The following is a 24,687-nucleotide window of genomic DNA, read 5'->3' as shown; positions in this document are numbered from 1 at the left end:
AGGTGAAATAATCAGAGATTTTGTCTTGAAGATGGGACTTTGTCTCAGGGTTGTGTAGGAGGGAGTCGTTGAGGCGCCATGTCATGGGGCGAGGACGGGAAGCCAAGCCTGCCAGGTCGCAGGAGATGGGGGCGTGGTCGGACCAGATTAGTGGGTGGATATGGGCATCACGGAGGTTGATAGCAAGATCATGACTGAGCAGGACCATATCAATGCGGGAGTAGGAGTTATGAGGGGCAGAGTAGAAGGTATAGTCGCGGGCAGAGGGGTCTTTTATCCTCCAAGAGTCGTAGAGGAGTTGGGATCGCATGAGTCGGAGGAGGGATCTAGAGCGAAGGGAGTCCGACGGGGAAGGAGTAGGGGAAGATGTAGAGCTGTCTAGCTGTGGATTGAGAACGGAGTTGAAGTCACCTGCAAGTATAAGGTCGCCCTGTCGGACTCGAGTGAGGAGATTATCTAGCCTTGTAAAGAACCGTTCCTGTCGCTGGTTAGGGGCGTAAACGTTAACCAGGGTGCATGTATTATTGTTGAGTTTACCCACTAGGACAAGGAATCGACCGTCTTTGTCAGCATGAGAGTCTAGGAGTTCAAAAGACAGGTGGCGGGCAATTAAGATTGCTACTCCACGTTTTTTGGCTAGGTGATCGCAGGCATGAAAGGAAACGGGGAATGGTTTACATTGCAGGGTAGGGTGAGATTCGTGCACGAAGTGAGTTTCCTGTAGGAAAATCAGATCGCCTCTATGGTGTTTAAGGGAAGCAAAGAGCTTGCCTCTCTTTTGAGGGCTGTTCAAGCCCTTCACATTATGAGAGAGTACCCGGAGACCCATGGGCAGGCAGCAGTGAGGTAGGCAGATTTGAAAGGGCGGGAGTGATTGGAGGTGGAGAAGGGGGAGGGGGAGACAGATCGAAGATATATGAAATGAGAGAGTGTGGTCAGAGGAGGGGTGGAAGGGAAAGAGGACCGGAGGGGGTGGGGGGGTGGTTGGTCGTCTGGCGGAGGAGGCCAGGACCGGTAAAGCTGACAAGGGGAGGGAATACTAGGCGTTGGGGGAGCACCTAGGTCAGCGGTAGGGCCCGGGGCCCTGTGGGGGCGCGGCATGGGGCCCTGATCGCGAATCACGAGCCGCTCGGGAAAAGATAGGAGGCAAGCCTCCCCTGGGGGTACCTGAGGGAGAAAGCTGGAGAGAAGACAGGTAGAGAAGATAGCTGGAGCGCCCGCCCCAAGGGGCGGAGAATAGGAGGGGGGGGGGGGGAGGGGGGAGAGTGGGTCAAGTATCTGTATGGAAACATATCAGGAGAGTAACTTTTGAGTATGTAAGCAGTTAGACATTTAAACTTCCAAACAACGTAACATTTCAATAGAGGATAACAACAATGCTATTGTGAAGCAACCAAGGGATCAGGAAGTAGCGTCACGAAGAGCCTAAGGTAATGTAGCACTTCAGGTGGGGGGGGGTACGACCAGAAGTGATCGTCCCAATTCAATGTGGGGTGCTGTAGCGTAGAGAGGTGAGAGTTCTCAGGGCACTGGGGGTGGAGCCTGGGGGGCCCCGGAGGACGGCACCGTGAACCACTCAGAACGAGGAGACCGAAGCGAATCCCGCCGTGTCCGTGGTGGGAGGGATGGAGAATGGACATCTTGGTCAGGAGCGGGGATGCCCAGTTTAGAGAGGAGCGTTTGGGCCTCAGATTGGTCTCTAGCTGTGAGGAGCTTCCCTTGGTGCCACACTAGGATCCGGAAAGGGAAACCCCAGCGGTACTTCACGTTGTGACGGGAGAGCAGGGAAGTGATGGGTTTGAAGTCCCTGCGTTTAGCTAAGGTTAGCGGGGATAAGTCCTGAAAAATCTGGAGTGGGGTGTTTTGGAAAGTCACAGATCCCAGCCGTCGGGCCTCCCTCATAACGGCCTCCTTCGCAGTGAAATAGTGCATTCGGAGAATGACATCTCTGGGCTGAGAAGAGTCCTGGGAGCGCGGTCGCAAGGCCCGGTGTGCTCGGTCCAGGAGGAGATGTTCCTCAGGGGTGTCGGGCGACAGGTGTGCGAAAAGACGTTTAAGGTAGAGTTCAAGATGAGACGCCTCGACCTCCTCAGGGATACCCCGAATCCTCATATTATTTCTCCTTGCTCTATTGTCTTGGTCTTCGTTCTCCTCCCGGAGGTGGGCAACATCCTGACGGAGTTGATGCAGCTCGGTCTCTGCTGTTTGTTGGAACGTTACCACCTCTTCGACTCTTCTTTCGAGTTGGTCCGTTCTGGAGCCGATATCGGCTATATCGGATTTCAGGGAGTGTAGAGCTTGGACTGAGGACTTAATGTCCCGCATCTCCTTAAGGAGGGAGAGGAAGTCCTTGCGGGTGAGGGGTGTGAGATCGTCATCTTCGGCCTCCGATTCGGAGGGGCCCCGAGAGGGGCCGGGATTGTCGGGCCTGTTCGTGGCTGGGGTGCCTTTTTTGGTCAGAAATGGTGTGAGATCGGACCCCTGGGATTTTTTGTTACCCCTGGTCATTTTGGGGGCGTAGGGGGGTAGGTGGAAAGCAGGGTGAGGAATGGGGGTGGCGTTCCAGCTGCGAGGCTCAGGGCCAGGGAAGGTGACTCGGGGGCTTTAAGGGGACATTACGGTGTGGACATCAGCCGAGCCCGGCAGATGGAGCCCGCCCAGGGAGGCCCGCGGGAGGAGAGGGAGGGCACCCCGGCCCGGACTGGAGGGTGAGAATTCGAAGTCGCAGGAGAGGGGGTCCCGGAGACTATCTCCACCGCTCGGGGACCACAGGGACGTGTCCCGGGCACGGACCAGCCGGCGATCGGGGCAGCCCCGCGGCGGGGACCCGGTGGGGGAGAGGACCGCGGGCTGATGTGTAAGCGACTCCCAGGCGGGTTCCCGCGGAGGCCTCAGTGGGGTTTAGGTGGATGGAGGCAGAAGGGACCGCGGTCCCGGAGACTCACCAGACGGCCGCCGCTGGAGCGGGTTGCAGAGAGCCGGAGGTTGAGGGTGGTCCGAGCCGGCACCTCTCGAAAGAGCGTGTATGGGCTTCCAGGTGAGTAGCAGGAGTGGGGGAGATCCCCTCAGCCTCAGTTTGATTAAGGTCGCAGGAGGGGGGGGGTGGAGCTGCGTCCAACCCCTCGAGCGTGGCTGGGCCGTCGGCCGTCTGCGGGTGCTGTGGGGTATGGTGCAGGATGAGGGACTGCAGCGGGGAGCAAGGGTCGGTGAAAGCGGCTCACCTCTGCGCAGACGGGCTCTCCAGGCCGCAGGTCCTCCGCTTCTCCGCCCGGGTCCCGAGGTCCAAGATGGCCGCCGCCGTCAGGGCTCCGTGCCTCCCGCAGCCGCGTCCGCCCGGATTCTTCCCCCTCCCGCAGCACCGCCGATCTCCGGTGCCAGGTAAGGGAGGTCCGGGTGTTTAAAGCAGGGGTGGGGGTCCCGTGAGGGCACTCCGGGGGCTCCAAGGGCGGACGCCCTCCGCGACGGGTATCGCCGGAAATCGAGGCCCCGGCTTCAGGTGGGTGTGTAGGCCGCAGTCCGCAGAAGCCAGTATACCGGCTTCCCGACTCCGCAGCACAGGTCCACCGGTGTGAGGGGGTCCCGGAGGGGTAGTAGATGGTTAGGTGGGTTGAAAAAGTGGTCTGGGGAGGGAAACAGAGGGATAATCTCCTCAGGGAGTAGAGAGCTCCCTGTTTGTGCAGCCACTCTGATCGGCCTCCAGGCCACGCCCCCTTTCCAGGGTTTTTTAAACACTTTTGTGCCATCCATGAAGTCGAATCCAGGACGCACACTATCCGTCAATTGGTCTGTTTTTCGACAGCGGGACTGTCAAATCCGTTTTTTATTGAATATGTCGAATTCGGGTCCCGGCGGGAGGGTGTCTGACTGTCGAATTGTGTCGAATTAAAAAACGGTTGAATTCCAGACGGAATTCGGCCGCAATTGCATATACCCCTGAATCCAATGGGGGCTGTAGGATTAGAAAAGAAAAATTAAAAGACAGAGAAATTGATGATTTCTTCGCCCTTCTAAGGGTAAATTTACTAAGGTGGGAGTTTTTTTTAGAACTTGTGATGTTGCCCATAGCAACCAATCAGATCCTATCTATTATCTTCTAGAAGCAGCTAGATAAATGTTCAGTAGAATCTGATTGGTTTCTATGAGCAACATCACTAGTTCTAAAAAAAAGTTCCACCTTAGTAAATTTACCCCTTAGAGTAAATAAAAGTATGGCTTTCTCCAGCTAAAATGATGGAGAATAGACATTTTTTTGTTTATTAAATAGACCCCAGAGTGAGCTATATTTGGAATTATTCCAGACAAGTGATTAGACATTGCTATGTGTAAGCCAAATAATATCTGTTAGAATCATGCTACAATACTTAATAAAGACCTTTTTGCATTGTGATGCTTCCCTTTCCCAGGCTTTGTGTCTGTCCATTTCATTACTATTGTGCTGTTCAGTTGGCAAATCTTTTTCAAAGTTTCACTCAGTAATGTATGGTTCTACAAAATAAGATATTAAATTCAGCACACATATAGCAAATAAAAATTAATTGTAGCAAAAGAAAGGAGGGCTGAGGGCTAGGTTTAGGCTGCTGGGAAGAGGGTTAGATTTAGGCTGTGGGGAAGGAGGGTTACGCTGCAGGGAGGGGAGGTTAGGGTTAGGCTGTGGGGACTGAGGGTCAGGTTTAGGCTGCTGGGGGGAGGGTTAGGTTTAGGCTGTGGGGAAGGAGGGTCACGCTGCGGGGAGGGGAGGTTAGGGTTAGGCTGTGGGGATGGAGGGTTAGGTTTAGGCTGCTGGGGGGAGGGTTAGGTTTAGGCTGTGGGGAAGGAGGGTCACGCTGCGGGGAGGGGAGGTTAAGGTTAGGCTGTGGGGACTGCGGGTTAGGTTTAGGCTGCTGGGGTGAGGGTTAGGTTTAGGCTGTGGGGAAGGAGGGTCACGCTGCGGGGAGGGGAGGTTAGGGTTAGGCTGTGGGGACTGAGGGTTAGGTTTAGGCTGCTGGGGGGAGGGTTAGGTTTAGGCTGTGGGGAAGGAGGGTCACGCTGCGGGGAGGGGAGGTTAGGGTTAGGCTGTGGGGACCGAGGGTTAGGTTTAGGCTGCTGGGATGGAGGGTTAAGGGGAGGGAGAGGGCTTAGCTGCCTCCTGCACTCCCATCAGCATTTTAAACAATCGGGATGCCAGGGTCGGTATTATGACTGCTAGCACCCCGACTGCTGGGATCCTGTACCCAACGCGTAAGTACAATTCTGTGAACTGAAAGTAAAACACTACATCATAGTATTTAGAAATGTAACCTGTGCTTGTAGTGAAGAAGTCACAAAGCTGACATTGTTTCCAGCAAAGATTTGCTTTACATGAATATCGCTGAAGTCTGAAAAATAAGGATGACATCGGTAAGTAACGCAACTGGTAAATCATAACTTATTTGACTTATTGATTATCATGGACTTATTTTGTTTTTTGTCTTTTTTAGAAAGCTGCAAGGATTTCTGGTCACATAAATTATCTTATGCTGTTCTATTTACACTGATTAGAACCATTCGCTGAATTTATTTTTCAAATGTACCAAGATGTACATTTTTTTTTCACAATAAAAATTAATGTTCTATCCTAGAGGTCAGCATTTTAACTTGTTAATTATTCCAAATTCTTCCATCTATCTGACCACGGACTTCCAACATTCCTAATTACAAAATCAGTTCTATATATGCATGTATTTTACAAATCACTGATGTTCCATTCATTTACATGACCTCCGGACTGCATGGGATAAAGATACTACCAAGCTAGCTCTAAAAGAATGCCACTGGTGGGGTATAATGGAGTCCGAGATCGCCGGAGGTACGGGTTGCTAGCCAATTTCAGACAATTTTTTAAATGGACAATCACTTATAAGGCATGGTTTTCCTTGTAAATTATTGTTAGAGATGAGCGGGATTAGATTTACTCGGTTCTTTACGCCAGAATTATCGCCATTTCTTATTTTCTGGATTTTTCTTATTGGCTAACCAAAACACGTGACATCCGATAGCCAATAAGGAGATTCGGGTAAATCAGAGTAAAACCGAACCCGCTCATCTCTAGTTATTGTCCTTTAAAAAAACAAAAACATGTACTGTAATGTACAAAAATCCTGCACTGGATACACAATGACGTTATTGATATCCTGAGTGAATATGAGGAAACCAGCTAAATTCTTTTACCCCTCAATTGGGTTTACCATATTAGAAGGCTGGAGGTGCTCCAACAATCATGAGCTATACCTATTAATGTTTATCTATTGGCAGTTGCCAAAAAAAAGTAGATTGCTTTTTTTGGAGCACTCTTTTATCATATAGTTTGCTTATTAATTTGATATGATTGCTATAGTTAAAACTTAAACTTTTAATGGTTTTGCTTAAGAAAAATGGCGTATGGTGAAAAAAGGTATGTGTACCCTATGGGGTATATGCAATTGCGGTCGAATTTCCGAAATTGTCGAATTTCGGGTCATTTTCGACCAAAAAAAAAAAATCGCCTATGCAATTCAGTGCTTTCCGACCAAAAAACGGACTTTCAAAATTCGACTTTTTGAAATTCGACTTTTTGCAAATTCGACTTTTCTGCAATGATACAAGTGCTGCAATTCGACCAAAGCATATTCAATTCAAGTTTGGAAATTCGACAGCAGTGCTTTTAGACAGCAAATTCGTCATTTTCAATCCGCCACACTTTGGAGGGTGAAAACAAATAAAAAAATTTTAAACATGTTTTTTTTGTGTTTTTTTTGGGGGGGGAATAGCAGATCTATTTATATTAGAAGGGATTAGGTACTTTTTTTTTTTTTTTTGGAGGCACAAATATTATTTATATATTTTTTAAAATATTATTTATTTATTTATTTATTTTTATGCTGGAACGGTGAAATCATAAAAAAAAATGGCGTGGGGTCCCCCCTCCAAAGCATAACCAGCCTCGGGCTCTTCGAGCTGGTCCTGGTTCTAAAAATGCGGGGGAAAAATTGACAGGGGATCCCCCGTATTTTTAAAACCAGCACCGGGCACCACTAGCTGGACAGATAATGCCACAGCCGGGGGTCACTTTTATGCCGTGCCCTGCGGCCGTGGCATTAAATATCCAACTAGTCACCCCTGGCCGGGGTACCCAGGGGGAGTGGGGACCCCTTCAATCAAGGGGTCCCCCCCCCCCAGCCACCCAAGGGTTAGGGGTGAAGCCCGAGGCTGTCCCCCCCCATCCAATGGGCTGCGGATGGGGGGGCTGATAGCCTTTTGTGATAATAAAAAGATATTGTTTTTTCCAGTAGTACTACAAGTCCCAGCAAGCCTCCCCAGCAAGCTGGTACTTGGAGAACCACAAGTACCAGCATGCGGGAGAAAAACGGGCCCGCTGGTACCTGTAGTACTACTGGGGAAAAAATACCCAAATAAAAACAGGACACACACACCGTCGACAGTAAAACTTTATTTCATACGTCGACACACACATACTTACCTATGTTCACACGCCGACATCGGTCCTCTTCTCCATGTAGAATCCACGGATACCTGAAAAGAAAAGATCAATATACTCACCTCAGCCATGGTCTAGAGATAAATCCACGTACTTGGCAAAAAAACAAACCGAACACCCGCTCCATGCCGGACTGAAAGGGGTCCCATGCTGACACATGGGACACCTTTCCACGAATGAGACCTGTCAGTGACAGCTGTCACAGAAAGGTCTCTAAGCCAATCAGGAAGCGCAACTTCGTTGCGCTCACCTGATGTGCTGTCACAGTACAGACAGCGCACAGCCAATCGCAAAGCCGCTCCATTACTTTCAATGGTGGGAACTTAGCGGCTAGCGGTAAGGTCACCCGCCGGTCAGCGGCTGACCGGCGGGTGACCCCACCGCTACCCGCAAAGTTCCCACCATTGAAAGTAATGGAGCGGCTTTGCGATGTGCTGTCACAGTACAGACAGCGCACAGCCAATCAGGTGAGCGCCACGGAAGTAGCGCTTCCTGATTGGCTGAAGGGACGTCAGTGACAGGAGTCACGTGATGTCCCGGCATTCGGGAGAAAGGGGTCTGATGTGAAAGTATTGGACCCCTTTCTAGTCCGGTATGGAGCGGGTTTTTGCGTGTTTTTTTTTTTTAAACAAGTACGTGGATTTTACTCTCTGGACGTGGATTTATCTCTGGACGCTGGAAGGTGAGTATAATTTTTTCACAGGTACCCTCGGATCGTCGGAGATCGTGGCAGTCGGCGTGTCAACATAGGTAAGTATGTGTGTGTCGGTAGTGTGTAATAAAGTTTTACTATCAAGGTGTGTGTGTCCTGTTTTTATTTGGGTATTTTTTTCCCAGTAGTACTACAGGTACCAGCGGACCCGTTTTTCTCCCGCATGCTGGTACTTGTGGTTCTCCAAGTACCAGCTTGCGGGGGAGGCTTGCTGGGACTTGTAGTACTGCTGGAAAAAACAATATCTTTTTATTATCACAAAAGGCTATCAGCCCCCCCATCCGCAGCCCATTGGATGGGGGGGGGGGGGACAGCCTCGGGCTTCACCCCTGGCCCTTGGGTGGCTGGGGGGGGGGACCCCTTGATTGAAGGGGTCCCCACTCCCCCAGGGTACCCCGGCCAGGGGTGACTAGTTGGATATTTAATGCCACGGCCGCAGGGCACGGCATAAAAGTGACCCCCGGCTGTGGCATTATCTGTCCAGCTAGTGGAGCCCGATGCTGGTGTTAAAAATACGGGGGACCTCTACTCTTTTTGTCCCCCGTATTTTTGGCACCAGCACCGGCGCAGAGCCCGGTGCTGGTTTTAAAAATACGGGGGATCCCTGGCCAATTTTTCCCCTGCATTTTTAGAACCAGGACCAGCTCGATGAGCCCGAGGCTGGTTATGCTTTGGAGGGGGGACCCCACGCCATTTTTTTTTCCGGGTTTTTCACGTTTTTTTACCGTTTTTTAAAATCGCGGCAAAATCCGCCAAATCGGCCGATTTTCGCCCGCGACTCTGGCGAATCCGTTTTTCATTGAATATGGTGAATTGCGGAAGCCACCTTCCGGGATTCACCTGTCGAATTGAGTCGAATTAAAAAACGGCGAAAATTGCCGCGAATTCGACCGCAATTGCATATACCCCTATATGACTTATGTCACCCCCAATAAACTTAATAAAAAAAAAAAAAAAAAAGACAATCAGTCTCTGTGGTGAATTTTTATGTGTGAATCAAAGTTTGTTCTTACAACCCAAAAATCTGGATCATTATTGCCTAAAATTTCTTGTTTGGTTTTAGGTTATCATAGATTATGAATACATTTCTCAGGCATTTCAATTAGCCAATTGTCTCAGCAGTGAAACATTTCTATCATAACCGCTGCAGCATAAACTTCGGTTTTAACATATGAAACTGTAAACGCTGGTTTACTTACAGGACTAAAAAGCATATACCTTAAACACACTTGATACACTTTAATATTGAGCCACTGCGGCCGCAGTAATTAACCTTTCACCTTTATATTATTTACAAACCTTACGTACACAAGGTCGCACAGTGTATGCACTCTGCGTATGTACGCCGAAAGGGCGTTGTGACTACACAGTTTGCGTACACAGGCCTATACGCTGTTAGCACAATGCAGCAGCCCGAGTGGCTGTAAATACACTTTACACCTTAGCAAGGAAATGGAACACGACACCAATTGTAATTCAAAACTAGGTTGGGGTCTAACCCACCAACGGTTCTTTACTTGCCTGGGGTAACAATATAAACAATACAATACAATACAATAAAATAGAATAATGGCTACAGTCAATGGTACATACTTGTTTGGTTTCGCCTGCGCTTCCCAGTCTGGTCCTCAGTCATCTAGGTAGTTGACCTTCAGAGTCTGTGTGTGACCAGGCATGCAGCTGGCTCTTTTATACAATCTTCCAAAACCTAACACAATGGATACTGTAATCTCTTTGTCCATTGGACACAGGGATGGTCATTTACAGTACAGGAGAGGTCATAGGTCAGTTTGAATAGGTGGGCGATGTCTGTTCCAGGTGCACTTGTAGGTGGTCTCCTCTGGGTTCTCGCCGCATAACAAATGTACAGTAAACACAGTTTATATTTATATTCTGCTCCTGCGCATAACTATTCGCAGGAGCGTGCGATCTTCTGCAAACCAACACTGGAATATTACCCTTAAAATACCCTACAGCTGGATACCAAACACCACCTTATAACCTTGTTCTGTCCCCTCCTATCCTGTAAAGATGAATCCCTTTGTTCTGATACCATTTAAACTGTTGTAACTTGCTGGTGTGATGCAGGGACCCTATGTGTACATTGTGCACTATTTGGATTAAATATGTAATGTGTTCTTATGGCTTTTCCATGTGAATACAAACACTACCGTAAATACTCATACCACGCGCCAATGCGCAGGACCGCGGGAGTGACCATACGCAAATTGCGAATATGCGCACGCGCGGCAGAACAAGTACACGCACGGAGGCCATCTGTGTGTAGTTTGTACGTGATGTGTGTATTGCAATATTTTTCGACTTCGACAAAACTCTTCCCATAATAATCCTGAACTACTCAGACAGAATTTCAAACATGTGTATCCTTCATAGTTATCCAAGTGTCATAAATCAGAAGTAAATTGCATATTAATCATGCATCTGAACCGGCGCAATCAAACATTAGGCATACAGATCAAAATGTTCTAGAAGAAAAGTTAGTAATTATTTTTTAGAAAAGAGCCAGACAGTAAGTGAGCCACAGACTGTACTACCCTCTATACCAATACAACATAATTTGAATCAATTCACTACATGATATGTCTGAACAATATATGATGGATGATATTTAAAATTGAGCACCAGACATTTTTCTGTTATGGTAAGAGGGAGTGAGCAATGGAGGGCTCTGCAGTGACATCAAACTATCACGTCCACTGCACTCTCCGTGACCACACCTCTAAACGGGGTACCCCAATTGAATATTGAACAATGCAATGGTACAATGAGTACAGTTGGTAGGTAAAATATCACTGCATTGGAGGCGCTACATCATTGAAATTTTTGCGATGTCCTAGATATATCGGCTGTTGCTACTCTATTAGGCATTTATAGCACTAAGGACCAATGCAACTGCTATTTGTGGGAAAAGTATGCCTTTTCGGTGTTTAAATATAGAATGCATTACATGTATCCTTTTATTTAAGGGCAATCTGCCACATGAAATAATGTATCATTCGTAACACTGAAGAAGCCTAGAGCTTATTTGTTCAAGTTCAAGTTCAGTTTTATTGTCATCAGCCAAAACAAATTGACAGACAAAATTACAGTAGTACATAGCACCAAGTAGCAGGCGACACAGTCATAGCATACAAAACATGAAAATAATACAATCATACATTTAGCATTCGTACTGCAAATGGAATGAAACTAATCCTGAACCAACTGGTCCCTGCTAGCAAAGCACAAAACCTTTGTTGAACTCCCGTCCCGAAAGAGAACTCACCAAAGGGATGCTCACTTTCTGATAAAATACTCCTAACTTTGCTTAAAACCCTACACCTATACAACTCATCAAAGATAGGCAGCGGCATGCCAATGATTTTGCTAGCAGTTTTCCTAATTCTCTCTAATGCACACCGATCTTTTAAAGTACAGCCACCATACCATGTCACAATACCATAACTCAGGATGCTCTCTAACGAGCACCTATAAAAATTTAACATAGTCTGCGTACCAACACCTGCTGCCCTTAAGCATCACAGGAAAAAAAGCCGTTGTTGTGCTTTTTTTTTTTTTTACTATCGATTGCAAGTGCGCTGACCATGTCAAACATGATCAAATCTGGATGCCCAGGAAGCGGAATGAAGCAACCATTTCTACTGCTTGGTCACCAACAAACACTGGTGATTTCTCCAACTGTCCTCTCCTAAAGTCCACGATCAGTTCTCTAGTCTTCCCACTATTTAAAAATAAATGATTTTCATTACTCCCACCAACAAACTTCGCAACTTCCGTCCTATAAGCGGACTCATCATCGCCATTAATTAAGCCTACTACAGCAATGTCATCTGCAAACTTAATCATCTTGACAGATGCATCTGCTGACATGCAGTCTTGAGTAAACAACGAATATAAAAAGGGGCTAAAAACACAGCCCTGGGGTACACCTGTGTTTATCAGCACCTCCCCAGACCTAACACTGCCCATTTTAACCATTTGTGGGCGATTTGACAAAAATGCTAAAATCCAATTACAAGTAAAACTATCAAGGCCTAACACAGATAATTTGTTCGTTAAGGACACAGGAATAACTGTGTTAAAGGCCGAACTAAAATCAACAAATAATATCCTAGCATAGGCATTCCTCTCTTCCAAATGAGACAGAATAGAATGCAATGATATAATAATCGCGTCATCAGTACACCGGTTCCGTCTGTAAGCGAATTGGAACAGGTTGTTGCAGGACAAATATATCTTGCAGGCTCTTTTCTTTCTTTTTTTATTTGCAAATTGATTTTTATAGAAAATTTTCATCCAGATACAGAAATCTTAAAAGGCATGTAGTAGATACAAATTAACTCTTCAAAGCGTAAATAACGCAAAAACAATAACATAAAATCAGATCTCTACATAACATGCAATGTCCTGAAATATACCAGACATCTCAGTCATAAAATTTGTGTAACATCAATCAGAAAACTTTGGAAAGGAAAGGAAAGAATGAGGAAAAGAAGTACCAGTAAGTATAAGAAAATATAGAGTATTCAGAAAAGAAAGTAAGGAAAAAGAAAAAAAAGAAGAAAAAAAAAAAAAGACAGAAAAAGAAAGGTTCTCTCCTCCTACCTCCCTAGGGTTACAATAATTCTACAGAAGGGTCAGAATTAAGCTTGCGAGAACGTGGTGTATCCTAGTGAGAGGACTTATAATGTTCTAATTCTTTATATGCCAGCCAAGGATACCAGGTAGCCGTAAAGGTTATATTTCGTACTTCTAATGCTGAGATAAAGTCATCCATTGCCATATAATGATCTAAGCGGGCGCTCAATTCCTTCATACTGGGGATCACGTCTGACTTCCAATGCACATGGATCCCCGCCTTAGAGGCACTAAGGATATGGCGGAGTAACTTTTCTTAAACGGAGATTGTGATCAGCGTGTAAGAAAGGGCAGATCCTCGCCAAGAATAATGTTAGCCGCTTCAACCATTTTGCACCAATAAAGCTGACGGAGGGAACACTCCCACCAGATATGTAGAGGAGTGCCAACTACCATATTGCATCTCCAGCATTTATTGGGTACCCCAGGGTAAAATTTTAGCTAGTATATTTGGCCAGCGGTACCAAAGCGTGAGTACTTTGTAATGTGTTTCCAGCACCAGAACATTGACAGAGGATGAGAAAGTATTACTGAAAATGCTCTCCCAGTCATCTTCAACTACCAGACCCGCGAGATGCGATTCCCAATTTTTAACCAAAATAAGAAGAGAATCTGTGATCTATTATCAATTCGTAAAATGTAGAGAGGGTGTGTCGCGGATAGGTTTGGGAGAGGTAGCAGAAGTCACAGCCCGTCTACTGTTCACAAGAGAATATAGACTCATGGGAAAACGTTTGACCTGAAGGTATCTCCATATTTCCTTGTTCGGTACAGTAGGTCGCATTTAGTCTGCAACCCGGGAAATCTCATTATGCCTTATGAGTCCAGGAGCTGATCTGCCCTCCATAAACCTCTATCTTGCCAGAGCTGAAATGACGATGACTGATTGGGAATGCAGGAATACTAAACAATGGCGTGAGTAGGTAAGGAGGCGGTGAAAAAAGTATATGGACACGCAAGTGGCGCCAGCATGTAAAAGTGGGTCCAGCAAGCGGGTGCGAGACAAGTGGAATTTTAGAGAGCCAGAGGGAGTCCGAGTGGAGAGATGGGATCGAGGCCAGTTCAATATCCACCCACTGTTTCCTATTCGACTCACGATTCCACTCCAAGACTCTCGTAAGGAGTACAGCATGGTAAGGTAATAGGAGAGAAAGTGTGGCAATTGAAGCCCCCCTGATGTTTACGCCTAAAAAAGTATCTCGTGCTTAAACATAGGTTTACGCCCCACCCAAATATATTGCACGCTCTTTTCTAACAAATAATTACTAACTGTATTATAGAACGTTTTGATATGTCTGCCTAATGTTTGATTGCGCCGCCGGTTCAGATGCATGATTAATATGCAGTTTACTGCTGATTTATGACTCTTGGATAACTATGAAGGATACACATGTTTGAAATTCTGTCTGAGTAGTTCAGGATTATTATGGGAAGAGTTTCATATGTTAAAACCGAAGTTTATGCTGCAGCGGTTATGATAGAAATGTTTCACTGCTGAGACAATTGGCTAATTGAAATGCCTGAGAAATGTATTAATAATCTATGATAGCCTAAACCAAACAAGATATTTTAGGCAATAATGATCCAGATTTTGTGTTGTAAGAACAAACTTTGATTCACAAAAAAAAAATCACCAGAGCATGATTATGTCTTTTTTTATTATGTTTATTAGGGGTGACAAACACTGAATAATTTTCATAAATCATATAGGGTACACATACCTTTTTTCACCATACCCCATTTTTCTTAAGCAAAAATATTAAAAGTTACGTTTTAACTATAATAATAAAATTAATAAGCAAACTATATGATAAAAGCATTTTCCAAAAAAAGCAATCTACTTTTTTTTGGCAACTGCCAATATATAAATACCTTTAAAAAAAATGTCTGAGATCAGCCGGCAACCCGCACCTCTGGCGATCTCCGACTCCATTACATACCACCGCACATCTCTGAATAATGGGGCTACTTCTGATGTGGCTGGAGTTGCTATCACTGCTATTTCCTTGGAAGCAGCAGTGAGAGCACTGTATGGTGATGCAGCCTGCTGCAGTAGTGATCTGACCTGCATCGAATCACTGAGACAACATCAGGCGGCATGTGGCACCCATAGTGCAATGCAAGCCGGCCACCGCAGAGGGCAGGAAATCTCTGTCCAACGACGGTGATCTCTAGCGTAATCCCTACCCCTAAACAGTGGCAAAACACCTCCGTTTGGAGAAATGGAGCCCGTTGCCACCCCTCCCTGCCCCCAGACGGCAGCTTACTGCTGTCCAGTGTCACAGGACCTGCAGCATGCACAGAGCGGGTACTTTGTTATGCGTACTTTGCGCATCAGGGCACAGCTCCATTCCGGTGTACTGTAAAGACCACACGGTTCACCCTTTCCTTATATTCGCTAAAGCATACTCCACCTGCGGGGAACATCTTTTCCTTGTGAACGGTAACCAAAAAATAGAACTTCAGGAATATTCCCATAATCTCTTGTCTGTTGTACTAGTTCATCATAAGCAACACATGAATATTCATTTTACATTGGCAGATTTACTTTTTGTCTCTCTCTCTCACTGTATAATCCCTGGGTAGAGATGGGCAAACCCTATACAGGTATTCTCTAGGTGGTGATTAACAGAATTATCAGATGTCATAAATAGTTTTTAATTTAAATGTAAAAATACTGTACCACTTGGAGTGAACATGCTGCTAGTGTCCAGTGGCAATGTGAGCTGTGGTGGTTGATCTTCGTCACAGCCAGATGTGTCTGGATTCCTTGGTAGTCCATGACCAAATGATACAACGTGGTTAGATGTGAAGACATACAATAGGGTGTGATAGCTGGAATCACAAAACACCATTCTATCAACAAAGTGTGCATTAAATTTAGATAGGTTTGTAAAGCCAAGTAAAGAAATATGTACAGCAGCATTAAACTGACACGTTGGATGTATCAGTGTAATAACATTCATGGAGGAAAATGTATACTAATAAGGTATAAAAGTCCAGCGCTGTCACTGCTGGTTCAGCCAGCAGCTGTTCAAGATAAAGATGGGTAGTCTTTAAGTATTAACTGGAAAAACTTATAAAGAAAACAGCGCTCAAATACTGCATTATTTTATATCATAAAACAGTTTTTACCATTTAATTCTATCACACACACACACACACACACACACACACACACACACACACACATACATACATACATACATACATACATACATACATACATACATACATACATACATACATACATACATACATACATACATACATACAAGATTTTACTCACCGGTAAATCTATTTCTCGTAGTCCGTAGTGGATGCTGGGAACTCCGTAAGGACCATGGGGAATAGCGGCTCCGCAGGAGACTGGGCACAACTAAAGAAAGCTTTAGGACTACCTGGTGTGCACTGGCTCCTCCCTCTATGACCCTCCTCCAGACCTCAGTTAGGATACTGTGCCCGGAAGAGCTGACACAATAAGGAAAGGATTTGGAATCCCGGGTAAGACTCATACCAGCCACACCAATCACACCGTATAACTCGTGATACTATACCCAGTTAACAGTATGAAATATAACTGAGCCTCTCAACAGATGGCTCAACAATAACCCTTTAGTTAACCAATAACTATATACAAGTATTGCAGACAATCCGCACTTGGGACGGGCGCCCAGCATACACTACAGACTACGAGAAATAGATTTACCGGTGAGTAAAATCTTATTTTCTCTAACGTCCTAGTGGATGCTGGGAACTCCGTAAGGACCATGGGGATTATAACAAAGCTCCCAAACGGGCGGGAGAGTGCGGATGACTCTGCAGCACCGAATGAGCGAACTCTAGGTCCTCCTCAGCCAGGGTATCAAACTTGTAGAATTTAGCAAATGTGTTTGACCCCGACCAAGTAACTGCTCGGCAAAGTTGTAAAGCCGAGAACCCTCGGGCAGCCGCCCAAGAAGAGCCCACCTTCCTCGTGGAATGGGCTTTTACAGATTTAGGGTGCGGCAGTCCAGCCGCAGAATGTGCAAGTTGAATCGTGCTACAGATCCAGCGAGCAATAGTCTGCTTTGAAGCAGGCGCACCCAACTTGTTGGGTGCATACAGGATAAATAGCGAGTCAGTCTTTCTGACTCCAGCTGTCCTGGAAACATAGATTTTTAGGGCCCGGACTACGTCCAGCAACTTGGAATCCTCCAAGTCACGAGTAGCCACAGGCACCACAATAGGCTGGTTCAAATGAAAACTGAAACCACCTTTGGGAGAAATTGGGGACGAGTCCTCAATTCCGCCCTATCCATATGGAAAATCAGATAAGGGCTTTTACATGATAAAGCCGCCAATTCTGACACACGCCTGGCCGAAGCCAAGGCCAACAGCATGACCACTTTCCACGTGAGATATTTTAAATCCACGGTTTTAAGTGGTTCAAACCAATGTGACTTTAGGAAATTCAACACCACGTTGAGATCCCAAGGTGCCACTGGGGGCACAAAAGGGGGCTGAATATGCAGCACTCCCTTAACAAATGTCTGAACTTCAGGTAGTGAAGCCAGTTCTTTCTGGAAGAAAATCGATAGAGCCGAAATCTGGACCTTAATGGAACCCAATTTTAGGCCCATAGTCACCCCTGACTGTAGGAAGTGCAGAAAAAGGCCCAGCTGAAATTCCTCCGTTGGGGCCTTCCTGGCCTCACACCACGCAACATATTTTCGCCATATGCGGTGATAATGGTTTGCGGTCAGTTCTTTCCTAGCTTTAATCAGCGTAGGGATGACTTCCTCCGGAATGCCCTTTTCCTTCAGGATCCGGCGTTCAACCGCCATGCCGTCAAACGCAGCCGCGGTAAGTCTTGGAACAGACAGGACCCCTGCTGCAGCAGGTCCTGTCTGAGCGGCAGAGGCCATGGGTCCTCTGAGATCATTTCTTGAAGTTCTGGGTACCAAGCTCTTCTTGGCCAATCCGGAACAATGAGTATAGTTCTTACTCCTCTTCGTCTTATTATCCTCAGTACCTTGGGTATGAGAGGAAGAGGAGGGAACACATAAACCGACTGGTACACCCACGGTGTCACTAGAGCGTCCACAGCTATTGCCTGAGGGTCTCTCGACGCAATATCTTTCTAGCTTTTTGTTGTGGCGGGACGCCATCATGTCCACCTGTGGCCGTTCCCAGCGATTTACAATCAGCTGAAAGACTTCTGGATGAAGTCCCCACTCTCCCGGGTGGAGGTCGTGCCTGCTGAGGAAGTCTGCTTCCCAGTTGTCCACTCCCGGAATGAACACTGCTGACAGTGCTAACACGTGATTTTCCGCCCATCGGAGAATCCTTGTGGCTTCTGCCATCGCCGTCCTGCGTCTCGTGCCGCCCTGTCGGTTTACATGGGCGACCGCCGTGATGTTGTCTGACTGGATCAGTACCGGCTGGTTTTGAAGCAGGGGTCTTGCCTGACTTAGGGCATTGTAGATGGCCCCTAGTTCCAGAATATTTATGTGTAGGGAAACCTCCTGGCTTGACCATAGAAGTTTCTTCCCTGTGTGACTGCTCCCCAGCCTCGAAGGCTGGCATCCGTGGTCACCAGGACCCAGTCCTGTATGCCGAATCTGCGGCCCTCTAGAAGCTGAGCCACCACAGCAGAGACACCCTGGTCCTTGGAGACAGGGTTATCAGCCGATGCATCTGAAGATGGGATCCGGACCACTTGTCCAACAGATCCCACTGAAAGATTCTTGCATGGAACCTGCCGAATGGAATTGCTTCGTAGGAAGCTACCATTTTTCCCAGGACTCGCGTGCAGTGATGCACAGAGACCTGTTTTGGTTTCAGGAGATCTCTGACTAGAGACGACAACTCCTTGGCTTTCTCCTCCGGGAGAAACACCCTTTTCTGGTCTGTGTCCAGAACCATCCCCAGAAACAGTAGACGTGTCGTAGGAACCAGCTGTGACTTTGGAATATTCATGATACCATGTAATCCCCTTCCTCCAGGCTTGAAATAACCGCCCTGAGCAATTCCATCTTGAACTTGAACCTTTTTATGTAGATTTAAAATTTAAAATGGGTCTCACCGAACCGTCCGGTTTCGGTACCACAAACATTGTGGAATAGTAACCCCTTCCTTGTTGAAGGAGGGGTACCTTGACTATCACCTGCTGCGAATACAGCTTGTGAATTGCCTCCAGCACTGCCTCCCTGTCCGGGGGAGCTGTTGGCAAGGAAGATTTGAGGAAACGGCGAGGGGGAGACGTCTCGAATTCCAGCTTGTACCCCTGAGATACTACTTGTAGAATCCAGGGATCCACCCGTGAGCGAGCCCACTGGTCGCTGAAGTTCTTGAGACGGGCCCCCACCGTACCTGGCTCCACCTGTGGAGCCCCAGCGTCATGCGGTGGACTTAGAGGAAGCGGGGGAGGGCTTTTGTTCCTGGGAACTGGCTGTATGCTGCAGCTTTTTTACTCTACCTCTGCCTCTGGGCAGAAAGGACGCGCCTTTAACCCGCTTGCCTTTCTGGGGCCGAAAGGACTGTACCGGATAATACGGTGCTTTCTTTGGCTGTGAGGGAACATGGGGTAAAAATGCTGACTTCCCAGCTGTCGCTGTGGAAACGAGGTCCGATAGACCATCCCCAAACAACTCCTCACCCTTGTAAGGCAAAACTTCCATGTGCCTTTTGGAATCTGCATCCCCTGTCCACTGCCGAGTCCATAAACCCCTCCTGGCAGAAATGGACATTGCACTTATTTTAGATGCCAGCCGGCAAATATCCCTCTGTGCATCTCTCATGTATAAGACTGCTTCTTTAATATGCTCTATGGTTAGCAATAGTGTCCCTGTCTAAGGTATCAATATTTTCTGACAGGGAATCTGACCACGCAGCTGCAGCACTGCACATCCATGCTGAAGCAATAGCTGGTCTCAGTATAATACCTGAGTGTGTATAAACAGACTTCAGGATAGCCTCCTGCTTCCTATCAGCAGGCTCCTTTAGGGCGGCCGTGTCCGGAGACGGTAGTGCCACCTTCTTTGACAGGCGTGTGAGCGCTTTATCTACCCTAGGGGATGTCTCCCAACGTGACCTATCCTCTGGCGGGAAAGGGTACGCCATTAGTAACTTTTTAGAAATTACTAGTTTCTTATCGGGGGAAGCCCACGCTTCTTCACACACTTCATTTAAATCATTAGAAGGGGGAAAAACCACTGGAAGTTTTTTCTCCCCAAACATAATACCCTTTTTTGTGGTACCTGGGGTAATATCAGAAATGTGCAACACATTTTTCATTGCCGTAATCATGTAACGTGTGGCTCTATTGGAATGTACACTAGTCTCATCATCGTCGACACTGGAGTCAGTATCTGTGTCGACATCTGTGTCTGCCATCTGAGGTAGCGGGCGTTTTAGAGCCCCTGATGGCTTTTGAGACGTCTGGGCAGGCACGGGCTGAGAAGCCGGCTGTCCCACATCTGATATATCTTCAAACCTTTTATGTAAGGAGTTGACACTGTCGCGTAATTCCTTCCACATATCCATCCACTCAGGTGTCGACCCCGCAGGGGGTGACATCACATTTATCGGCACCTGCTCCGCCTCCACATAAGCCTCCTCATCAAACATGTCGACACAGCCGTACCGACACACCGCACACACACAGGGAATGCTCTGACTGAGGACAGGACCCCACAAAGCCCTTTGGGGAGAGAGAGAGAGAGTATGCCAGCACACACCAGAGCGCTATATAAAACAGGGATACACACTACACAGTGATTTTACCCCTTATAGCTGCTTATATATCACAGATTGCGCCTAAATTTAGTGCCCCCCCTCTCTTTTTTACCCTATGTAGTCTGGAACTGCAGAGGAGAGCCTGGGTAGCGATCCTTCCAGCGGAGCTGTGAGGGAAAATGGCGCCAGTGTGCTGAGGGAGATAGCCCCGCCCCTTTTCCGGCGGGCTTCTCCCGCTTTTTTTTATACAGTTATGGCAGGGGATTTTACACATATATAGTCTTAAAGGCTATATTATGTGTTAATTTGCCAAGTAAGGTACTTATATTGCAGCCCAGGGCGCCCCCCCCCAGCGCCCTGCACCCATCAGTGACCGGAGTATGTGGTGTGCCTGGGGAGCAATGGCGCACAGCTGCAGTGCTGTGCGCTACCTTAATGAAGACCGGAGTCTTCTGCCGCCGATTTCCAGGAACGTCTTCTTGCTTCTGGCTCTGCTAGGGGGACGGCGGCGCGGCTCCGGGACCGGACGACCGAGGCTGGGCCTGTGTTCGATCCCTCTGGAGCCAATGGTGTCCAGTAGCCTAGAAGCCCAAGTTAGCTGCAAGCAGGTAGGTTCGCTTCTCTCCCCTAGGTCCCTCGTAGCAGTGAGTCTGTTGCCAGCAGATCTCACTGAAAATAAAAAACCTAAATATTACTTTCTTTCTAAGAGCTCAGGAGAGCCCCTAGTGTGCATCCAGCTCGGCCGGGCACAAAATTCTAACTGAGGTCTGGAGGAGGGTCATAGAGGGAGGAGCCAGTGCACACCAGGTAGTCCTAAAGCTTTCTTTAGTTGTGCCCAGCCTCCTGCGGAGCCGCTATTCCCCATGGTCCTTACGGAGTTCCCAGCATCCACTTAGGACGTTAGAGAAATAAATATATATATATATATATATATATATATATATATATATATATAATCAATTTGATAATACTGTTGCACCAGATAATAAAAGGTCACAGCACTACTGGCACAGCTTAGTTATCAAATAAAGTGGCTCTTGTGTTAGGACTGTTTGCACTTAAAATTGGATCCAAATCCTGGGAGCAATAAGTCACCTTATACGTAATCACCGGCTTGGTGGTCAGTAGTAGTGACCCTTTCTAATGGGCTTGTCTAGGATTGATGGCACAGTCCAATATAAAGCTCTGGTCCTCCTCCACACTTTCGGATCTTTCACTGCGGTGAGTTTATCCTCTGGGCCACAATAGGTGTAAAGTCCAAAGTCCAGTGTCACAGTTTTAAATGCCAAGCTCCTCCACCAACATGTTTCGCTGCATGTGTGCAGCTTTATCAAAGCCTAGACACTGGCCTTTTTTTTGTAACATTATTTTAACAAATAAAAATGTGAAAAGGAGTGTTTTCACGTCCCTTTTCACTTTATTTTAGTATCACTGAAATGTATTAAAGGGCTTTTGCTCAATCCGCACACACCTAGTTACGGCCCTACCTGACAACAAAAACAGGGACTTGCTAATAAATTAAATGCAAAATCGAATAGTGTCACATTGACTTTTTTGGGGACACCTGTAAAATCTCATTTACAGTAGTAACCAAAAAAATACGACGAGGCTTTGATGTATTTTATTATGTACAAATCTGCTTATTTCTCCCAGTTGTGCACAAGGAGCAGTACAGCAGCTTATCAGTATGGGAACAAAAACGCCACACAAATGTAAAAATGTCACTACAAAATATAGGGTGCCACCATGTTTTTGCTAACATTCTGCATATTCAGAGCTAAATTAGTCTTAAAACAATCATTGGAGTTAGTGGACGTTAGCTATATCTTTATTTTATATATCACAGTTAGGGTTTCAAATGTTTTTTAGATAACTGTAGTGTGTTTTAACTTGTATTCATGTTTTTGTGTGTTCTATATTATTGTGTAGTATTGAAATAAAAGCATGAACATATTTATTATTTATATTTGTCACAATGTTAAATGCGAGGATTAAAGTGTTTGGGGCATGTATAGGGTAAATAAACAGGGAAAATGGATGGGACATAAACAGGGGATCCTAATCTGCTATCTTGCCTAGAGCCTCATGGGGCAGGCCTGGCCAACCTGTGGCCCTACAGCTGTTGTTAAACTACAAGTCCCATCATGCCCTGCCACAGTTTTGCTATAAGGGAATGCTAAAACTGTGTCAGGGCATGCTGGGATGTGTAGTTTCACAACATCTGGAGAGTCACAGGTTGGCAAATCCTGTCATGGTCTCTTAATCCAGCCCTATGTACAGAACAGCTGTTTGGACTCTAGGTAGATAAAAAGCATGCAATAATCAGTTAATTTGTGTTAGAATATTTTTTTCAAATAAAGTTCACTTTATACAGTAAATAAACTAAATCTAAAAATCTATAAAATGGGTTTGATCTTTTTTTACATAATGCATAGTTTCCTTCTTTAGATTGCTATTAAGGATGGATTATTCTGCATATTTTCAGTAGTGTAATGTGACTACCACTGCCACCACCACAGTCATATGATGTTAATGTGCAGAGGGACTTTGGAACACCATTCTGAGCCCTATTTTTATAGTTTTCGTTCATTATCAAATAGCAATAATATGAGGTAGTGTATCTTTAAGAATCCATCAGCATGAAGTAAATAAAGGTAACATCAGAGCATAAATGCCTCTCCGTTCCTACCCTCTGCATTCATGACATGCTGAGAGTTTAGGAGGCTTTGTGATATATTCAATTGAAGTCGGATCCATTCCGACATTCATTAGTCGGAATAGATCAGACCTGGGCTATTCAATGACATCTCTATTCAACTATTAAAAAAAGACGAATTGAGATGTGGGGGGGGGGGGGGGGAGATGGGGCAGCCGCCGCGGGCAGACAGGGGAGAGCAGCGCTCCCCCGTCTGCCCGCGGCTCTACCGCCCCCCCCCCCCCCCCCCCCCCCCCGTCCCCGCCTCGGCTCTCTCCGTCCCCGCCTCGGCTCCCCAGTCTCCGGCGCTGCTCTCCCAATCTCAGTTCGGCTTTTTTTAAAGTCGAAGTGAGATGGTCGAAAAGGCGGACAAAACCTGTCAGTTTTGGCCCCGTTTTTGACACAAGCACGTGGATCGGCAGCTATTCCGACGATCCACGTGCTTTTCGATAAGTCGAATTCCTCGACTTGTCTAAAAATTTGGGGTTTAATTGAATAGATCGGAACCCCTTTTTGATTGAATAGATCGGAACCCCTCTTTTCGACAGACGGCAGCTTTCGACTTCAATTGAATATACCCCTTTGTCTCTGTGGCAGGCAGAGAGATATATATATATATATATATATATATATATATATATATATATATATATATATATATATATATAAGATTTTACTCACTGGTAAATCTATTTCTCGTAGTCCGTAGTGGATGCTGGGAACTCCGTAAGGACCATGGGGAATAGCGGCTCCGCAGGAGACTGGGCACAACTAAAGAAAGCTTTAGGACTACCTGGTGTGCACTGGCTCCTCCCTCTATGACCCTCCTCCAGACCTCAGTTAGGATACTGTGCCCGGAAGAGCTGACACAATAAGGAAAGGATTTGGAATCCCGGGTAAGACTCATACCAGCCACACCAATCACACCGTATAACTCGTGATACTATACCCAGTTAACAGTATGAAATATAACTGAGCCCCTCAACAGATGGCTCAACAATAACCCTTTAGTTAAACAATAACTATATACAAGTATTGCAGACAATCCGCACTTGGGACGGGCGCCCAGCATCCACTACAGGCTACGAGAAATAGATTTACCGGTGAGTAAAATCTTATTTTCTCTGACGTCCTAGTGGATGCTGGGAACTCCGTAAGGACCATGGGGATTATACCAAAGCTCCCAAACGGGCGGGAGAGTGCGGATGACTCTGCAGCACCGAATGAGCGAACTCTAGGTCCTCCTCAGCCAGGGTATCAAACTTGTAGACTTTAGCAAATGTGTTTGACCCCGACCAAGTAGCTGCTCGGCAAAGTTGTAAAGCCGAGACCCCTCGGGCAGCCGCCCAAGAAGAGCCCACCTTCCTCGTGGAATGGGCTTTTACAGATTTAGGATGCGGCAGTCCAGCC

The 24,687-nt window shown here is 46.5% G+C and overlaps 1 protein-coding gene across 2 annotated transcripts in view; it reads right to left on the bottom strand.

The window, feature by feature from the left end:
• Window positions 1–24,687, bottom strand: part of LOC134909808 (probable E3 ubiquitin-protein ligase HERC6) — a 244,695-nt gene that overhangs the window by 181,357 nt on the left and 38,651 nt on the right. For both annotated transcript variants that reach the window (XM_063917080.1, XM_063917088.1), the window contains exons 7-9: window positions 15,547–15,698; window positions 5,278–5,354; window positions 4,373–4,485 (exon numbers count right to left, since the gene is read on the bottom strand). In XM_063917080.1, the coding sequence (XP_063773150.1) occupies window positions 4,373–4,485; window positions 5,278–5,354; window positions 15,547–15,698 (342 nt within the window). The remainder of the gene's footprint in view (window positions 1–4,372; window positions 4,486–5,277; window positions 5,355–15,546; window positions 15,699–24,687) is intronic.

This window comes from Pseudophryne corroboree, chromosome 1 (genome assembly GCF_028390025.1).
Source record: "Pseudophryne corroboree isolate aPseCor3 chromosome 1, aPseCor3.hap2, whole genome shotgun sequence".
NCBI classification, from domain to species: domain Eukaryota; kingdom Metazoa; phylum Chordata; class Amphibia; order Anura; family Myobatrachidae; genus Pseudophryne; species Pseudophryne corroboree.
This window is presented reverse-complemented; position numbering and strand designations above follow the sequence as displayed.